Genomic DNA, 13,574 nt, shown 5'->3' with positions numbered 1-13,574 from the left:
TTGGAAGCATCGTTTACAAGGAGCTTGGATACCGCAGACTGGAATGAAATTAACTTTGGTTTCAATTTTTCCCAACTCTTTAGATCTCATTTCAGATTTTTCATCTATGAAATTCCATTGATCCATCGTTTCTGAAAGCCTTTAAGTGCATGACAGTTTTATGAATATTTGATACTATGGAGAAACATACCAACATGTGTGACGTTTGTCGGTGGTACGAGGCATAACTTTTTGCTCAGGATGCTGTAGGTCTCACGCAAAACAATCAGGTCTTGCTAATGAGGTAGACTCACCGCGAATGTAGTGTTATTTTCCTAGTTTGGGAAGACAGAAAGTTTTTTTTTGTACAGAAGGGTCCTGACATCTGTGAGTTTAACTTTTGCAACTTAGCTTATTCGAGATTCGGTCTGGCCAACGCAGTCTTGGGTGGAAGAACAGGAAAGTGGGATGAAACCAAGCTGAGGGTTGTAAAGCACAGTTTAGAAATTCGTTTTGAAAAAGACTAGGATGGTGAGACGACCCTGGCTTGTGAGTGAGCCTCTCCTTGCTTGATTTTATATTTTAACGATAGCTGCCAGTTTGTTATCGGCGGCGCGGTGGATGACAGACTGGAGATGACTTTACAGGCTCACTGCTAGTTTTATTGTCCTTTTCATTACAGTGGGGCATGCTAATCACGGAGCAGGGTATTAGCTGTAAAGGCAGAGAGAGAGAGAGTGCTGGCATCTACTGGATGCAGAGGAGGGACTCATGTTATTAACTGTATTATACCTGATTACTAGAACTTCGTGATTACAGTTGTTTCTTCTACTTGATCAGTGTTTTTTTTATTAACTTAAAGTCAATGCATTAGTACTTTGATTGTCAAGTAAGGGAGGGCTACTTTGGCTGTTCACAATGGTTCTCTGCACTGAACTCTAGCGAATGTCCAGTCCCTCATATATACTTAGTGAATATTTTTGAAACACATCTGTTTATTATTTTATCTAGTGGCCTTTTATGGGTTTTTTCGTAGCTGTGTTTGTTCTGCTATTCTGAAAGTAATTGTAAAATTGTCAACTGTAAAAAAGGTGAATATCTACAGTAGCAGTATAGGAAAGGAAAAGATTGATTTTTTTTTTTAGTTTAACTGAATCCATGCTTTGGAATTTAACAGGGAGGGATCTTATTTTGGCATGCTGGTGGGGTAGTGTAGTAGTAGGAATAATAATTCTTTGCATTTTCATCCTAAAGGGTCTCAAAGGGCTTTACAGATAGGAGGGCCCCACTTTATCCTCCACTAAAGTACAGCTCCCACATGGGTGACACATAATATTCCCACTACACAGTGGATAGAGAAGAAATGAATCAGTTAAGAGGGAACTGTTGGGGGGCCAGACTGTACAATTGGAGAGTATAGGAATTTAGTCAGGACACTGGGGCTAACATCTCTACTCCTATGAACAGTGCTGTGGAATCTTTAATGATCAAATCTGGACCTCACATTAACATCATAACCACAAACCAGCACTTTCTACAGCACATTGTGCCTGGTCATCATAGTGGGGCATTTGTTTGGAAATTCTAGTCGAGAGGGAAGGGACCAACCTACTGGTCCACCAATACCACTTGAGCAAATCTGGTTTTCCTTGAAGATTTCCCATCCCAGTGCTGTCCAGACCCACTCCTACTTAGCTTCAAAAACATGGAAAAGAGCAGACTGCAAGGTGGTGACATGAGTGACATTTATGGAAATAATATGTGTAAAGCACCTCAAGGGGCTACCATGTTTTCATTACTTTCTTGTCTCTAGTTGCCAGACGTACTGTAAGGATATTAAGGGTGTTCTAGGTGCAGCTAACGTTTTACACATAAGATACCCCTTTGAAGAGAGATGAGTGGTTTCTTCTTGGTGGTGTCTGTGATGCTGCTTGTGAAGTTGATTAACATTTTGATGCTGTCAGCGGTTATATATGAAAAAGCCATTATTCATAAAGCACCGTGCTTTGTTTTGGCTGTTCACTATTTTTTTTCCCCAAACGAAAAATAAATGAAGTCTTAATGTTGCAGAACCAAAACAGAGAACCTTTAAACTGCCTTGAGAGAGTTTTCAATTAGCATCTAAATGTTTAATGTGGCACTTCACAGCTTCATTACATTATTTTTATGAAATGAAGGCATGATCGTCACCCAAATTTAACCGCTTAAGATTTGTTCAGATTTTTGCACCGGGCTTCGGAAGAGCTTTCCAACATTCAGGTGCACTCTTTTAAAAAATGCTCTTTGTTTCGGCTTTCTGTAGTTCACATTAATTCTGTGCAGCGCCTGTTATCTTCTCAGTGTTAATTAATAGTGGGTTTTGCTGTCATGGCATATTGTAGGATCCTGCAGCCCCTGTGGGTGTACATAGTCCCAGCATCCTCCTATCTGTTTGTGGCTATCTTGAGAGAAACCTCGGCTGTTCTGTAAGTATTCTATGACCTAACGCTGTAGATCTGATTAGCAGCATTGTCTTGTCTGTGCTTTCCTACTGCATTGCCAGCTTCCCATGGGGTGGTAACAACCTGTTCTCTGATGATTCCCAGGTGCTGCTGTCCGGTCTGATCGGGGTGGTGTCCTGGAAGAGGCCTCTCTCCTTAGTGGTAAGTGCCGGTCTGAACCTCTCTAGTCCCAAGCATTTGCAGCTGCAGTATAATTCATGCAGGCAGGATGAAATATTTATCAAGGACTTATTTATATCAAGGACGTGTTTAAGGCTTGACAGTTGGTCTGTGAAGACAGTTTTAATGTCTGAAATCTATGATTCCGGCTTGCAGCTCCCCAGTACAAGGATGTTGACACATCATTTATCGACGTGGAAAACTGGAGTACACGTTTAATTATTTAGAAATGCCACAGCCTTTACTTAATTATGCAACAGCCTTCATGTCTCTGGGTCACAGCCCAAGTATTACACAGAAGTAAAGAACAAAGCTAAATTAATCAATAACCATTCACTTAGAGGATACCTCAGAGATTATATTAATTCGCAAGGCAAGGGAGTGTGTTAAATGTACAGTAGCATTGGGCTGTGTACATTTTAAAATACATGATCTTTTTTTGTGAAATGGGCTTCTCATGGATCATTCTGAGTTGACAACTGTTGATATTGTTGTCACATTCTTGACTGTCATTTCTCATTTTAACTAAAGTGGGCACATTCTGCGCACCTCAATTTACAATATACATGTAATATATGGTTACACTGTGACTCTGGAGCAATGCTCGGACACTGTCACTTGTATTTAAATGCACAGGGATAGATATGTCTGCCCAGATGTCTGGGTGGTGAAATAAAAAGCAAGCAAATTGGAAGATGCTTCCCTTACAAATATATGATAATATATTGGCAATGTGATGCGTTAGATCTGTTTGGTGAAGCTGTTTCTTGTCTTTTATGTGGGAGACGTTATGGTTAATACTAAGCATGCACTATTAGAATCATGTCTTCACAAATGGAGGAATGGATATGAAATGATGTGTTATGTGGCCTGACACAGAACCTAGGCCCCGAATTTCCAACTCCAGCACTCAGAAGTGAATGAATGTAATGCAAAGCGTGCGCATTGAGCCTTTGAAGTTCAGCAAAGCAATTCCCTACTCATAAGGTATTTTGGATTGAGACTGCCGGCTGTGTTCCTGATGAATCTTGTTTCCAGCCTTAATGCAGCACTAGGTTATAGAGCACAAAATGTATTGAACAAGACTGGCAGTAAACAGTAGTAAGTTGAGTCAATATCTTTGATGCTTACCTAGAATTGATTTGTGCACTTAATAACAAACATGTTGCTGTGCAATGCTTTCACACTAAAATAAACAGGCTTGTATAGCAACGGTGTTTTTCAGTACTTTTGTTCCATTATTTCTTTGTACCGACTTGAACGGTCTGCTCATTCATATGGCGGTCACCAATGAGCGGACGTATTGGCTTTCCAACTCTTTTTAGTCAATATTGACCTTTCATTTCTAAAAGGCAGGCACCCAATATTAATTTATTAAGAAACACCTTTTTCATATCGCGTGTGCGTGTCGGATATACAGGTAACGCGATTGAAGTATACCGGAACTAGTAACACTCGTATAGTACTTACTGCTGAGCACAGCAACGCACTCTTGAGAGATGGCGCGCCCTCTCGTCTCACGCCGCAAGTCTTTGTCCCGCCTGTACACGTAACAGAGTTGTGTATCTCGGCTACTATATTTTCATTCTTTGGAAACAGATGTTAATATAGCTGTTACTATGAGTTACAAGGATATGAAGCATTCTGCTGTTTTTTATCTATTGGTGCGTGTGATGCAAGTGAAAAGGAAAGGAAAGCTATTACTCTGGAACAAAAGCTTGACGTTATGACGCCATAGGAGAGAAACGAAAGAACGCGATAGCGTTCGCGCTAACGGGGTGTATTTAAACGATGTTTGTTGCAGCCTTCTCTGCTGCAGAATTTTCCATCGCTTAGCGATGTAAATACTGATGCATGTTATGCCTTATTTTTTTAAATCTATTTTTCTCTGTTTTCTGTTTAATAATGATCGCAAAAACATGTTATCCAAAAGTAATACATTCAAACCAATAATATGACCAATTACTGTAGAACAATCCGAAATCTTTAGCCCCTAACCATTTTAAGTCCCATTGAACCAGTCGTTTCTATAATGTCATTTTCTGTAACGCCGTGTTTTCCAGGGACACAACTACCGCGGTATAACAGAAATACATACTGTATATACTGAACATACAGTATATAAATATATTGTAACGCATACGGCAATCAGGGTGTGTAAGAGCCGGTTTACCAGAGCGGTGACGTCGCCGCCCTTCCCTGTGATAGCAGGACTACATGCGGCAAGGGCGCCCACCTGAACCCCCGTTGCGTTACAATATCAATAATCGGTTCTGTTTGTTTGATAACTCCCTCTGACGTCGTTTTGCAAACTAAAGACAATTTTTTTAAAGAAATTGGCTTGATTCAGTTTGGCAGCGGCCTGGACAGGGATGAAACAATGCGAGACACATACTGTACTCTAATGCAAAATACAAAAGTTCAGGGTATAGGGAATAAAATATTAGGAGGATCTGGCTGGCCATTAGCCTAGGGGCAGTGCCCCAATGGACAGGGGGCTGCTACCTTAGTGGTGGAGAAGAAGTGTTAGCACAGTGAACTGAAGGCAATGCCTGTTCTGTACCTCAGTAGTCAGGATTACTGGAGTTAATTATAAACTAATACCTTAAACCTTCACTAGTAATTTTATTTAGTTACCAGAAAAAATATAGTGCGATCATAATTAATATTTGTGATCATTTTGCAAATGTGTACAATACTCTAAATTTAAAGATTTAATTCTAAACCGTAAATGGAATCTTTTACTGTAAAACATATTAAAATCATAGTAAAATCACAGTAAAACCTGCATCGGTACAGTAGAGAATGACACAAAGTACATTCTGCGCATGATGTAAGTTTTGTAATAACCATAAAAAAATATAATGAACAGGGAAGTTCTTTGTACATGTTTTGATATTTTATTTTCTGAAAAGCACACAGTTCCAGTCTGTGCTTCAAAATGACATTTTTGCAGCACAGAATGAATGAGCACCTCAGAATGTATCTAAACAAATGATCCGAAACATAAAGACTCTGTGTGTTCTGCAGATGTGTGCTGATGTAGCAGCAAGAACCAGGTTTCTTACTGCGTTTTCAATATGTTTTTCACTGCAACAGGGAGAGAACTCCCGGTGTATATAATCAAGTTCATCTTCTGTGGGAATCATTGTGTCTTTTTTTATTTTGGGTGGAAATTGCTGTCAGAGCCAATACAGCACTGGTGTACCAGTGTGGTGCGCACACACTGCATGCAGCGCATACAGCATGCTGGAAAGTGTTAACATTAGTAGAGCCATGCCAATTCCTTCTGCATTCCTTCAGTAATGATCCATGAAGGATGGGAGTAAGACAAAACAGCGCGCCTTGATGATTTCCACTGCCTCTTTTCCTGCCGGAGTGATTGCAAACTGAGGTCTGCAAGGTCCCAAACTCCACTTCCTGGAGGATAAATACGGCGTTTTCTTGTCCATCTGCCTTACTGCACAAAAGATCCTTGCTTTGCAGTATAAATATTGATGATTAAAGAACTGTCTCTTAATCGTGAAGCAAAATGCACCGTGGATTTCAAATACTAAAGGAAAAAAAAACACTGAGACATTAGCTGCAGTGGGCATGATATTAAGAGCAGATTAATTGCATACCCTTGGTGTGGGAGTGGGGGGAAGAGATCTCAATGCTCTATGAGAATACAAACATCTGAACAGCAGCTTGGCTACTGCTACTTAGTCATCATTTACTTAGAGCTCTTATTACCGAAGTAATAGGGCTGTGATTTGGAATTCCAAACGGATCTGGGAGAGGTGGAACATTAATTGCAGCGGCCCGGGCTCTGCAGTGAAGGCATGAGGAGAGGGCCGAGGAAAATGCTGTAATCTCTGAAGACGGAGAATGCTGCCCAGAGAGGGTCCTTATGGAAGCTGCAGAGCAAATTGCAAGATTCTGCAAGGGAACTGACCGCCGTTCTTTCAGGAGACATCTGCAGCAGCTATCTTTACTCATCTCAGTCTCTGCCACACCACCCTCATTAACAGCAGAGTTAGTCCCCCAGCTGGCACTGGCACCGTTCAAGCCGGGCTGCATTTCTTGAAGGCTTGTCGGGGGCCGTGTGCCGTGTAATTGTCATTATTGTATTTTTTTCAATGGTTCTGAAACAGTGTGACCAAAATAGAGGCAGATGTGATGATAGCTTGCCTGCCTTTGCCACCATGGAAAACTGTCAGTGATGGTCTTTGAGCAGCCGTAGCACGAATTTGACTTAGACCTGGGACCTGTCTGCAAATTGCCACGTTACTCATTTCCACAGACATTCTTACAGTTTATCCCAGTGTGCAGCTATTAGACACCCTGTCTCCTGCCAAGAAGGAGAAATTATTTGTGTCCATGCGCTGACAGAGAGAAGAACCTGTGTCGCACGCAGAATAAAAACGGCTAGGGCCCTGGCTCAGAATTGCAGAAAACAGCCGTTTCGTGAGTGCCGAGTTTAAACAACAGCCATAAGGCGAAGGTGGGGGGCGTAAAGAATTGAGGGAGTACAGGACAAGATAGTATATTGCTCTTCGGGGATAAATTGGCGGCTGTTACTCATTGACAGACAAATCCATTATGGAATAAAAAAGGGATGTTTCTTATTGCTGCAATGCAGCATGAGTGAGTGTTGTTTTTGCAGGCTGATACTCGTACAATGGCTGACACCTTAGGAGCATAGTCCTTTTCCACTCGAATGTGATCAAAGATCTGTGCAGGTTACCTCCACCTGGTCCCGGGATGGAGGGGCATGGGTAGGTATTTGAGAAGAGAAGTCAGCACAGGTCAGCCCTGGGAATTAAGGAGGGTAGCAGTTACAATTTATACTTCACATGGTTGTCAACCCTCTGACATTGCTATTAGGACAAGAAGACAGGTTGTTTAAATGCTCACCTGAAGACCCTCAATGAGGCGTTCATTTTCAGTGTCACTGCTTGAATGTAATTAAATCACTCTGTCATTTTTGTGCTTTAGGACTTTTATATAGTGTCACTGTATCCATTTGAAAATAAAGGTAAGCTTGACACAGTGTAACCTCCGACCACAGGTTTAATATGTCTTGTGGAAAATCTTTGTTTTGTAACAGACCAAATGCACAAATGGCACGACTGTATGTAGAATCTTTTTTTCTCCACTTAACGTCAGCTTTAAAAGAACTGTGACTTAAAAATGCAAACATAAGCCTTTTGAAATCAAGCACTCCTGCTGTTGTAGAGGATGTGTGACAGATGAGTGTTGGCTGTAAAAGTAGATTGACTCATCTCATTCTCTGTATTACTCAGCTGACATTCTTCAGCTCTTTATGAAACAAGCTTTGAAATCTTCTGAGTATTAGGGTTTCTGAGTGTAGGGATTTGTATGGAATATTATTGGGCATACTTAATAAAATGGGCAGGCTATTTCTTTCTCTTTTACCTTTAGAGTGCCACTAACTATGGATTTTAATAATGCCATGAAGGTTTATTTTGTAAAGCTGTAAGTTTTCAAAGTAGCTGTTATGCACAGCTGATGGTTATTGGCACTGCCTAGTGGCATTTAAGAGGGCAAAGTGTTCCAGCGAAAATGGAAAGATGTAAATTATTCCCCAGTTAATAAGACTGATCTTATTAAATATTTAGTCATCTCTTCAGCTCTGATACTTCAGATTGTGAGATATGCTGTATTGTTAAAAATGAGCAGAACACTTGAGTAAAACACACAGTACAGCCATGCTTAATATCCGGCTAGATCAATGACAGTCGTCTTCCAAGGCTGATGCAAGCAAGTTTGATTTAGTTGTCTTGGCTGCTTCACATTTTTAAAGATCTTCCTTTCTTCCAGCTTTGTTTCATTCTGGTTCTCCCTGTCTCAGGATGGGCCAGTTGTTTGCTGAATCTGTTACACTCTGTGCATAAGAATTTTCATTCCAAATTCTTGGTGGTTTCCAGAATCCCAATGGAAAGATCTGTCTATCATCAATATTAGGAGTCCAGGAAAATACATTTTTATAGGAAATAATGATTTGATCATGGACTCTCCCTCTGTGTACACGAGAGTATTGCTGGGTTAAATAGTTTCTGTTGGACCCTTGCTCTTGTTAATATGACCACATCCTCTCTCTTATGCACATTAATGTTTCTTTTTTCTGTTTTGTTGCTGTGCTTTCCCTGCTGCAGTGATGGACGCCTCTTGGCCATCTTCTTATTATAATTAAGAATTTGTCTTGAGCTGATTAATCTGGTTAAATAAAGGATAAAATTTAAATTGTACAAAGATGTAGAACTGTTCTGTCTTAAGAGATAAACAGTGACTGGGCGCAGTGATCTTGACAGCCGCCAACTTCGCTGTTCTCTTTGTTCAGAGACAGGCGTGCTTCCAGACTCACTTTTTTAATTTAAAATATTACTCTACATCAAATCATCCTGCAGACTCTCAAGAGTGTGAATAGATTGGTAAAAAAATAATAATCCCCACAATAGTGTTGTGTATGTAAAAATACATCTCAGAGTGATTTCACTGTGGTGTCCTAAAGTTTCTCAGTAATAAAGGCAAAATTCTTTTGACAAGATAATGCGTTCAGCACCTGTGTCCCAGAATCAAAATGTTTTGCTTATACTGTACAGTAGGTGCTCTGAATAATGCATTTAACATAGTTTTGGGGCTTTTCCTGGGAAAAAAATAAATCGAAAGGTGGTGCGTGAAATGCATCACGCAGAATGTAAAGGAGAGAATTTTATTTAGAAATCTGCTGACGTGAGTGTCTATTGATAATTTGAAACAGGTGGTGGTGTGTTAAATTTATCGTCATTGGCAGCTTGCTTGGCACCCCTCAAGTGTGCTAGTAGACAGTCATTCGCTAACTACCGCTGCTAATCATCTGCAGACTGCGGCTATCCTGCGTTTGCTTCTTTATTGGTGTGCACGTACTGTAGAGTACATTTTGCAGTTGTGGGATTTGACAAATGAAAGTGCAGGACGGGCTTTGTTAAGAGAGCCCTCCTTTTTTTCCTTGGTTGGCTGTTTTTACTGTTGCAGCTGATGTTGTGTTTCACAGTTCTGTTCTACAGATCCGTGCCTGGCAGCACAGAGGAGCCCAGCGCACGTGATGCATGCATTAACCTTTTTTCTTAGAGCGTGAATCCTTCTGTGTCGGCTCACACCGTGCCATCTGAGTGGAGTGCCCCCTGAAAAGCGTCCCCTGTACACAGGCTGTCAAGCATGTCCTGACATCCCCTCTGTGACTGCACATGCACTTCAATGGGGCAGGAGCCCGGTAGCACTCCATTCTCGTTGCACAGGGTTGCAGCTTTTGTGAATGGGTGGGCTGTGGAAAAACTTTAGTGGAATCAGTGCTGTTATCACAACATTAAGGTTTTTGCTATGTGTACAGAAAATTGTATTAGTTCAGAAATATAAAGCATTTTGTTAACATGAGCTCTGAGCGCCTCTAGCTTCTTAATTAAACTTTAATTCTGTTGAAAGTTGGTATGTGTGCCAATGTTTGCAGACAGGCATTGTGGGATGCAGCAGTGGTGTCTGGAGAATGATTATTCCCATAATGTGTTCTTGTCTCTTAAATCCTTTTGCAGTCTTCAGCATAGCACTCATTTATTTATATTTCTCTGGATTATTTAGTACTCATGTAAGGTGAAAGATTAGACTGGGGATTGAAGGTCTTTTGGCTATTTACTGTTCAGAGAGCTCAGAGTATTTACCGTTCAGAGGTAGTATCTCAATACTTCTAACTGTGTTCAATAATAAAACAGTGCCACCAGCAAGAAACCGCAGCTGCCAGTTGTCAAAGGAGGGTTATATTAAAAACTGTGGGTATTCTTCAGTTAAGGAAAAAATAAACTATTGTCTGGCACTGATCGGTTTGTTTTGGATGCTGTAACTGAAGCGCAGTGGTGCCCAAGTGCTTTTCTTGTGTAAAAAATTACTGAAGGTATTTATATGAGAAATCCGCAGAATCTTAATTAGGACAGGACGTGTTCAGCAGAGGTACCTCATTAGGGCTGGACGTGTGCTATAAACACAGGCTGCAGGACAGGCACATGTATTGTAAGCAGTGTGCTTTCTGATATGACAGGAAGAATGGCTCCATTCATTGCAGAGATATAAAAGTCTTCCTGGCCATGGGGGGTTGTAAATCCCCTGGAGCTGTGGGGTGACAGTCAGTGGTCTGTTATGTATTGATAGCACTTATCACAGACAGGGGTGATTGATAACGTGGGCCAGCTGCACAGTGCCCTTCACATAATCTGGGGCAGCTGATCACTGCAGTGCCCCCACCTGATGTTTCACACCCTTAGTAGCTTGAAGCCTGCAGCCACCACTGCTATTGGCTTTCAGTGCTTGTTGTTTTTTTTTTTGGAGCTGAGCGTTCAGTGATAAAAAACAGGGGTTTCACCTTGCTTGTGTGCGTACCGTGGTCTTCCACCTTTTATAGATTTATTTTAATTAGTAGCTCATTAAGACTAGGGGAAAATGGTTATTTGGAGCAATTAAGGAAATAATTCTGTCAATTAAAGTAATTTAAATGGGTGGTGAAATGAAATGAGTTGCTTTGGGGCACTGAAGGATTGGGTTGATCACCACTGGAAGAAACGAAGAATTCTCCGTTAGCCGCTCGGGTTTAATGAAGTGATTATCAGCGTATGCTAACGTCACGCTATTGAAAGAGACGATTCTCCCCTAGCTCATGGCACTCCGAACTTGAGTTTTGTGTAAAACTGGAGCACGATCTCAAGGGGAATAGCGCAGCACGTGAGCTTGCTCTGTCTGTCAAAATGTGCAAACGCAGAGATTACGGGGCTGAAAAAAACAAACCTTTTGATCAAAGCCCACTTAGTTACAGTGCCAACAAATTACGGCATTTTTTCTTTATGTCCTTAATAGAGCACACTGCTAAATCACGGCCTCCTTTCAGAAAACACCTCTCTTCCTCCAACGGTGCACAATAATGTAAGCCCTCATACTGCTAAGTACCTAAATTAATTCTGTAATTACTGGTAAAATTAGCCAATTAGTCTTTTTTTTGCTCACAGCTCCAACAGTGTCTCCTTTGTTAACAGGGCTTCTCTTCACACTGTTTATTCCTGAATTGTAACCTTGGATGAAAAACTTTCTTTTTGTTTAATAATATAGTCAATGTTGTTTAGAGATCTTATCTCTTGCTTTGCCCTAAAAATTGTACTGCACTGTTTAATTCTGATGTAATAGGATTTTATAGTGGGATTTCGCTGTGTGAATTACTGTTCATGAATACAGATATAGGAACAGTATGGCAGCACAGCAGGAGTGTTGTTAACCCACATGCTCAGATGGTCTCAGGCTATATTGCATCGTCCCTGGTGTGTCAAGACGCAGGCCTTGCACAGGACTCTTTGAAGGTCCCCTCTGGGCATCACTAAGCAGATGGGTGCTGGTCCAGCCACTGGATGCAGAAGGACCACAGCAGTCTCTCTGTCTTTGCAGTCTTTCATTTCTCTGTACATAATTTCATACCAGCGCGTTAAAAAACCCCATCTGTGCTGGCATGGCATGCTGTCACTGTGTTTTTCATGTTTTTGAAAAAACAGCGTAGGTAAAGGGGTAGCATCCATTTTATTTTCTCTTTCTGCTCCTCCTCCTCATGGTCAAATCTCACTGCTTCAGTGCTGTCAACACTGGGCCCACATGACAGGTAAAGGTGTGAAACCGAGGTTCAGACAGTACTCCTGTCTCAGACTGTGTGTCAAGAAGTAATAAACTCTTCACAGTAATAAACCTTGAGAGGCTGTGTCCTAGGAATACAGCACACTTGTGGTTTTTAAGGTGTTTACGGAAAAACCAGGATGCAGGTCTCCCTGCAACATGTGAACTTGTTTTCTAAGGCTTGTGTACTCGGGTTCAGTGTAATTAGTGTTTCTTAACAACAGATCATCTGAAACTTTTGTCATCAGAAATAACAACCCCATCATTCCTTTTTCTAAAACTGTGGTTCTGTAATATCATACAAGGCATCAGTGCCGTTGTCATTCAAAATATACTACTGAACAAATAACACTTTGTTTTTCCTTCTCCAGTACAAAATATAAGAGGTATATAACAATGGCAGTAGCCTGTCAGCACTGGTTTATCTGAAATACATCTGAATTTGTGTGTCCTCGCAGGTAGAGTTGAAAGTTTATTATGCAGGTCAGAGCCCAGTGAGATAGGCGAAGTACCGTTCATTCCACCAATCTTGTTTTATTTTTCCCTGAATGACACTGACTTATGCGCGTGACCCCAAGGTGAAACCACAGACTTAACTTCCTCCAGCTTGCTAATGACAAGGGAGCAATTAGTCAAGGCAGCTCTGTTTTTACTGCAGCTGTGGCAGCCACTACCGGGGCCTTTAATTCAGTCCGACATGAATTGCGGCCTAGGAGGGAGGGAGCTCTTTGTCAGTCTAAAAGTAGAAAGATCATCTTATCAGCAGCACTAGCTGGGAAGCAGGCAGCCTGTGCCTGATAATGCAGGTTTGCTGGTAAATGGCCTGCCCCCCCCCCTCCCAGCCACCGTCATCACCGTCATGCCATTCAAACAGAACACGCCTGTGCTCCTTCTCAGCCTGCTGCTTTCCTCTGAACGGACAACATACTGTAAGCAAACAGAAGCTTAGCTGCCTGTCACTGTGTTGAGCTGGGCCTGACAGCTGTACATCTCGGTGCTGGATCTGGAATAATCCCCTTTGCCTTTCTCTGTTGCTAAAACAAACAAACAAATAAACACGCATCTGTCTAAACTCAGATGTCCCAAGCCTGTAATTTCCTCCCGAACAGCAGTCATTTCAGAGCAAAAAAAACCTGCAGCGGTCTTTTTTAGAGACCCCATAAAAAGCTGTCATTCAAGCAGCTAGGAATAATTTCCAAAAATTAGGTTTCATGGTCTCCTTTATGCTTTTTTTTTCAAAACAAGATAATGTAG

At 41.4% G+C, this 13,574-nt stretch overlaps 1 protein-coding gene across 1 annotated transcript in view; it reads left to right on the top strand.

Moving 5' to 3' along the window:
* Positions 1-13,574, top strand: part of entrep2 (endosomal transmembrane epsin interactor 2) — a 146,300-nt gene that overhangs the window by 65,110 nt on the left and 67,616 nt on the right. The window contains exon 2 of the mRNA XM_088641006.1: positions 2,565-2,621. Within this exon, the coding sequence (XP_088497132.1) occupies positions 2,565-2,621 (57 nt within the window). The remainder of the gene's footprint in view (positions 1-2,564; positions 2,622-13,574) is intronic.

This window comes from Lepisosteus platostomus, chromosome 7 (assembly GCF_059453375.1).
Source record: "Lepisosteus platostomus isolate fLepPlt1 chromosome 7, fLepPlt1.hap1, whole genome shotgun sequence".
Classification (NCBI taxonomy): domain Eukaryota; kingdom Metazoa; phylum Chordata; class Actinopteri; order Semionotiformes; family Lepisosteidae; genus Lepisosteus; species Lepisosteus platostomus.
Note: the sequence above shows the minus strand (reverse complement) of the source record. Positions and strands in the feature narration are given on the sequence as shown.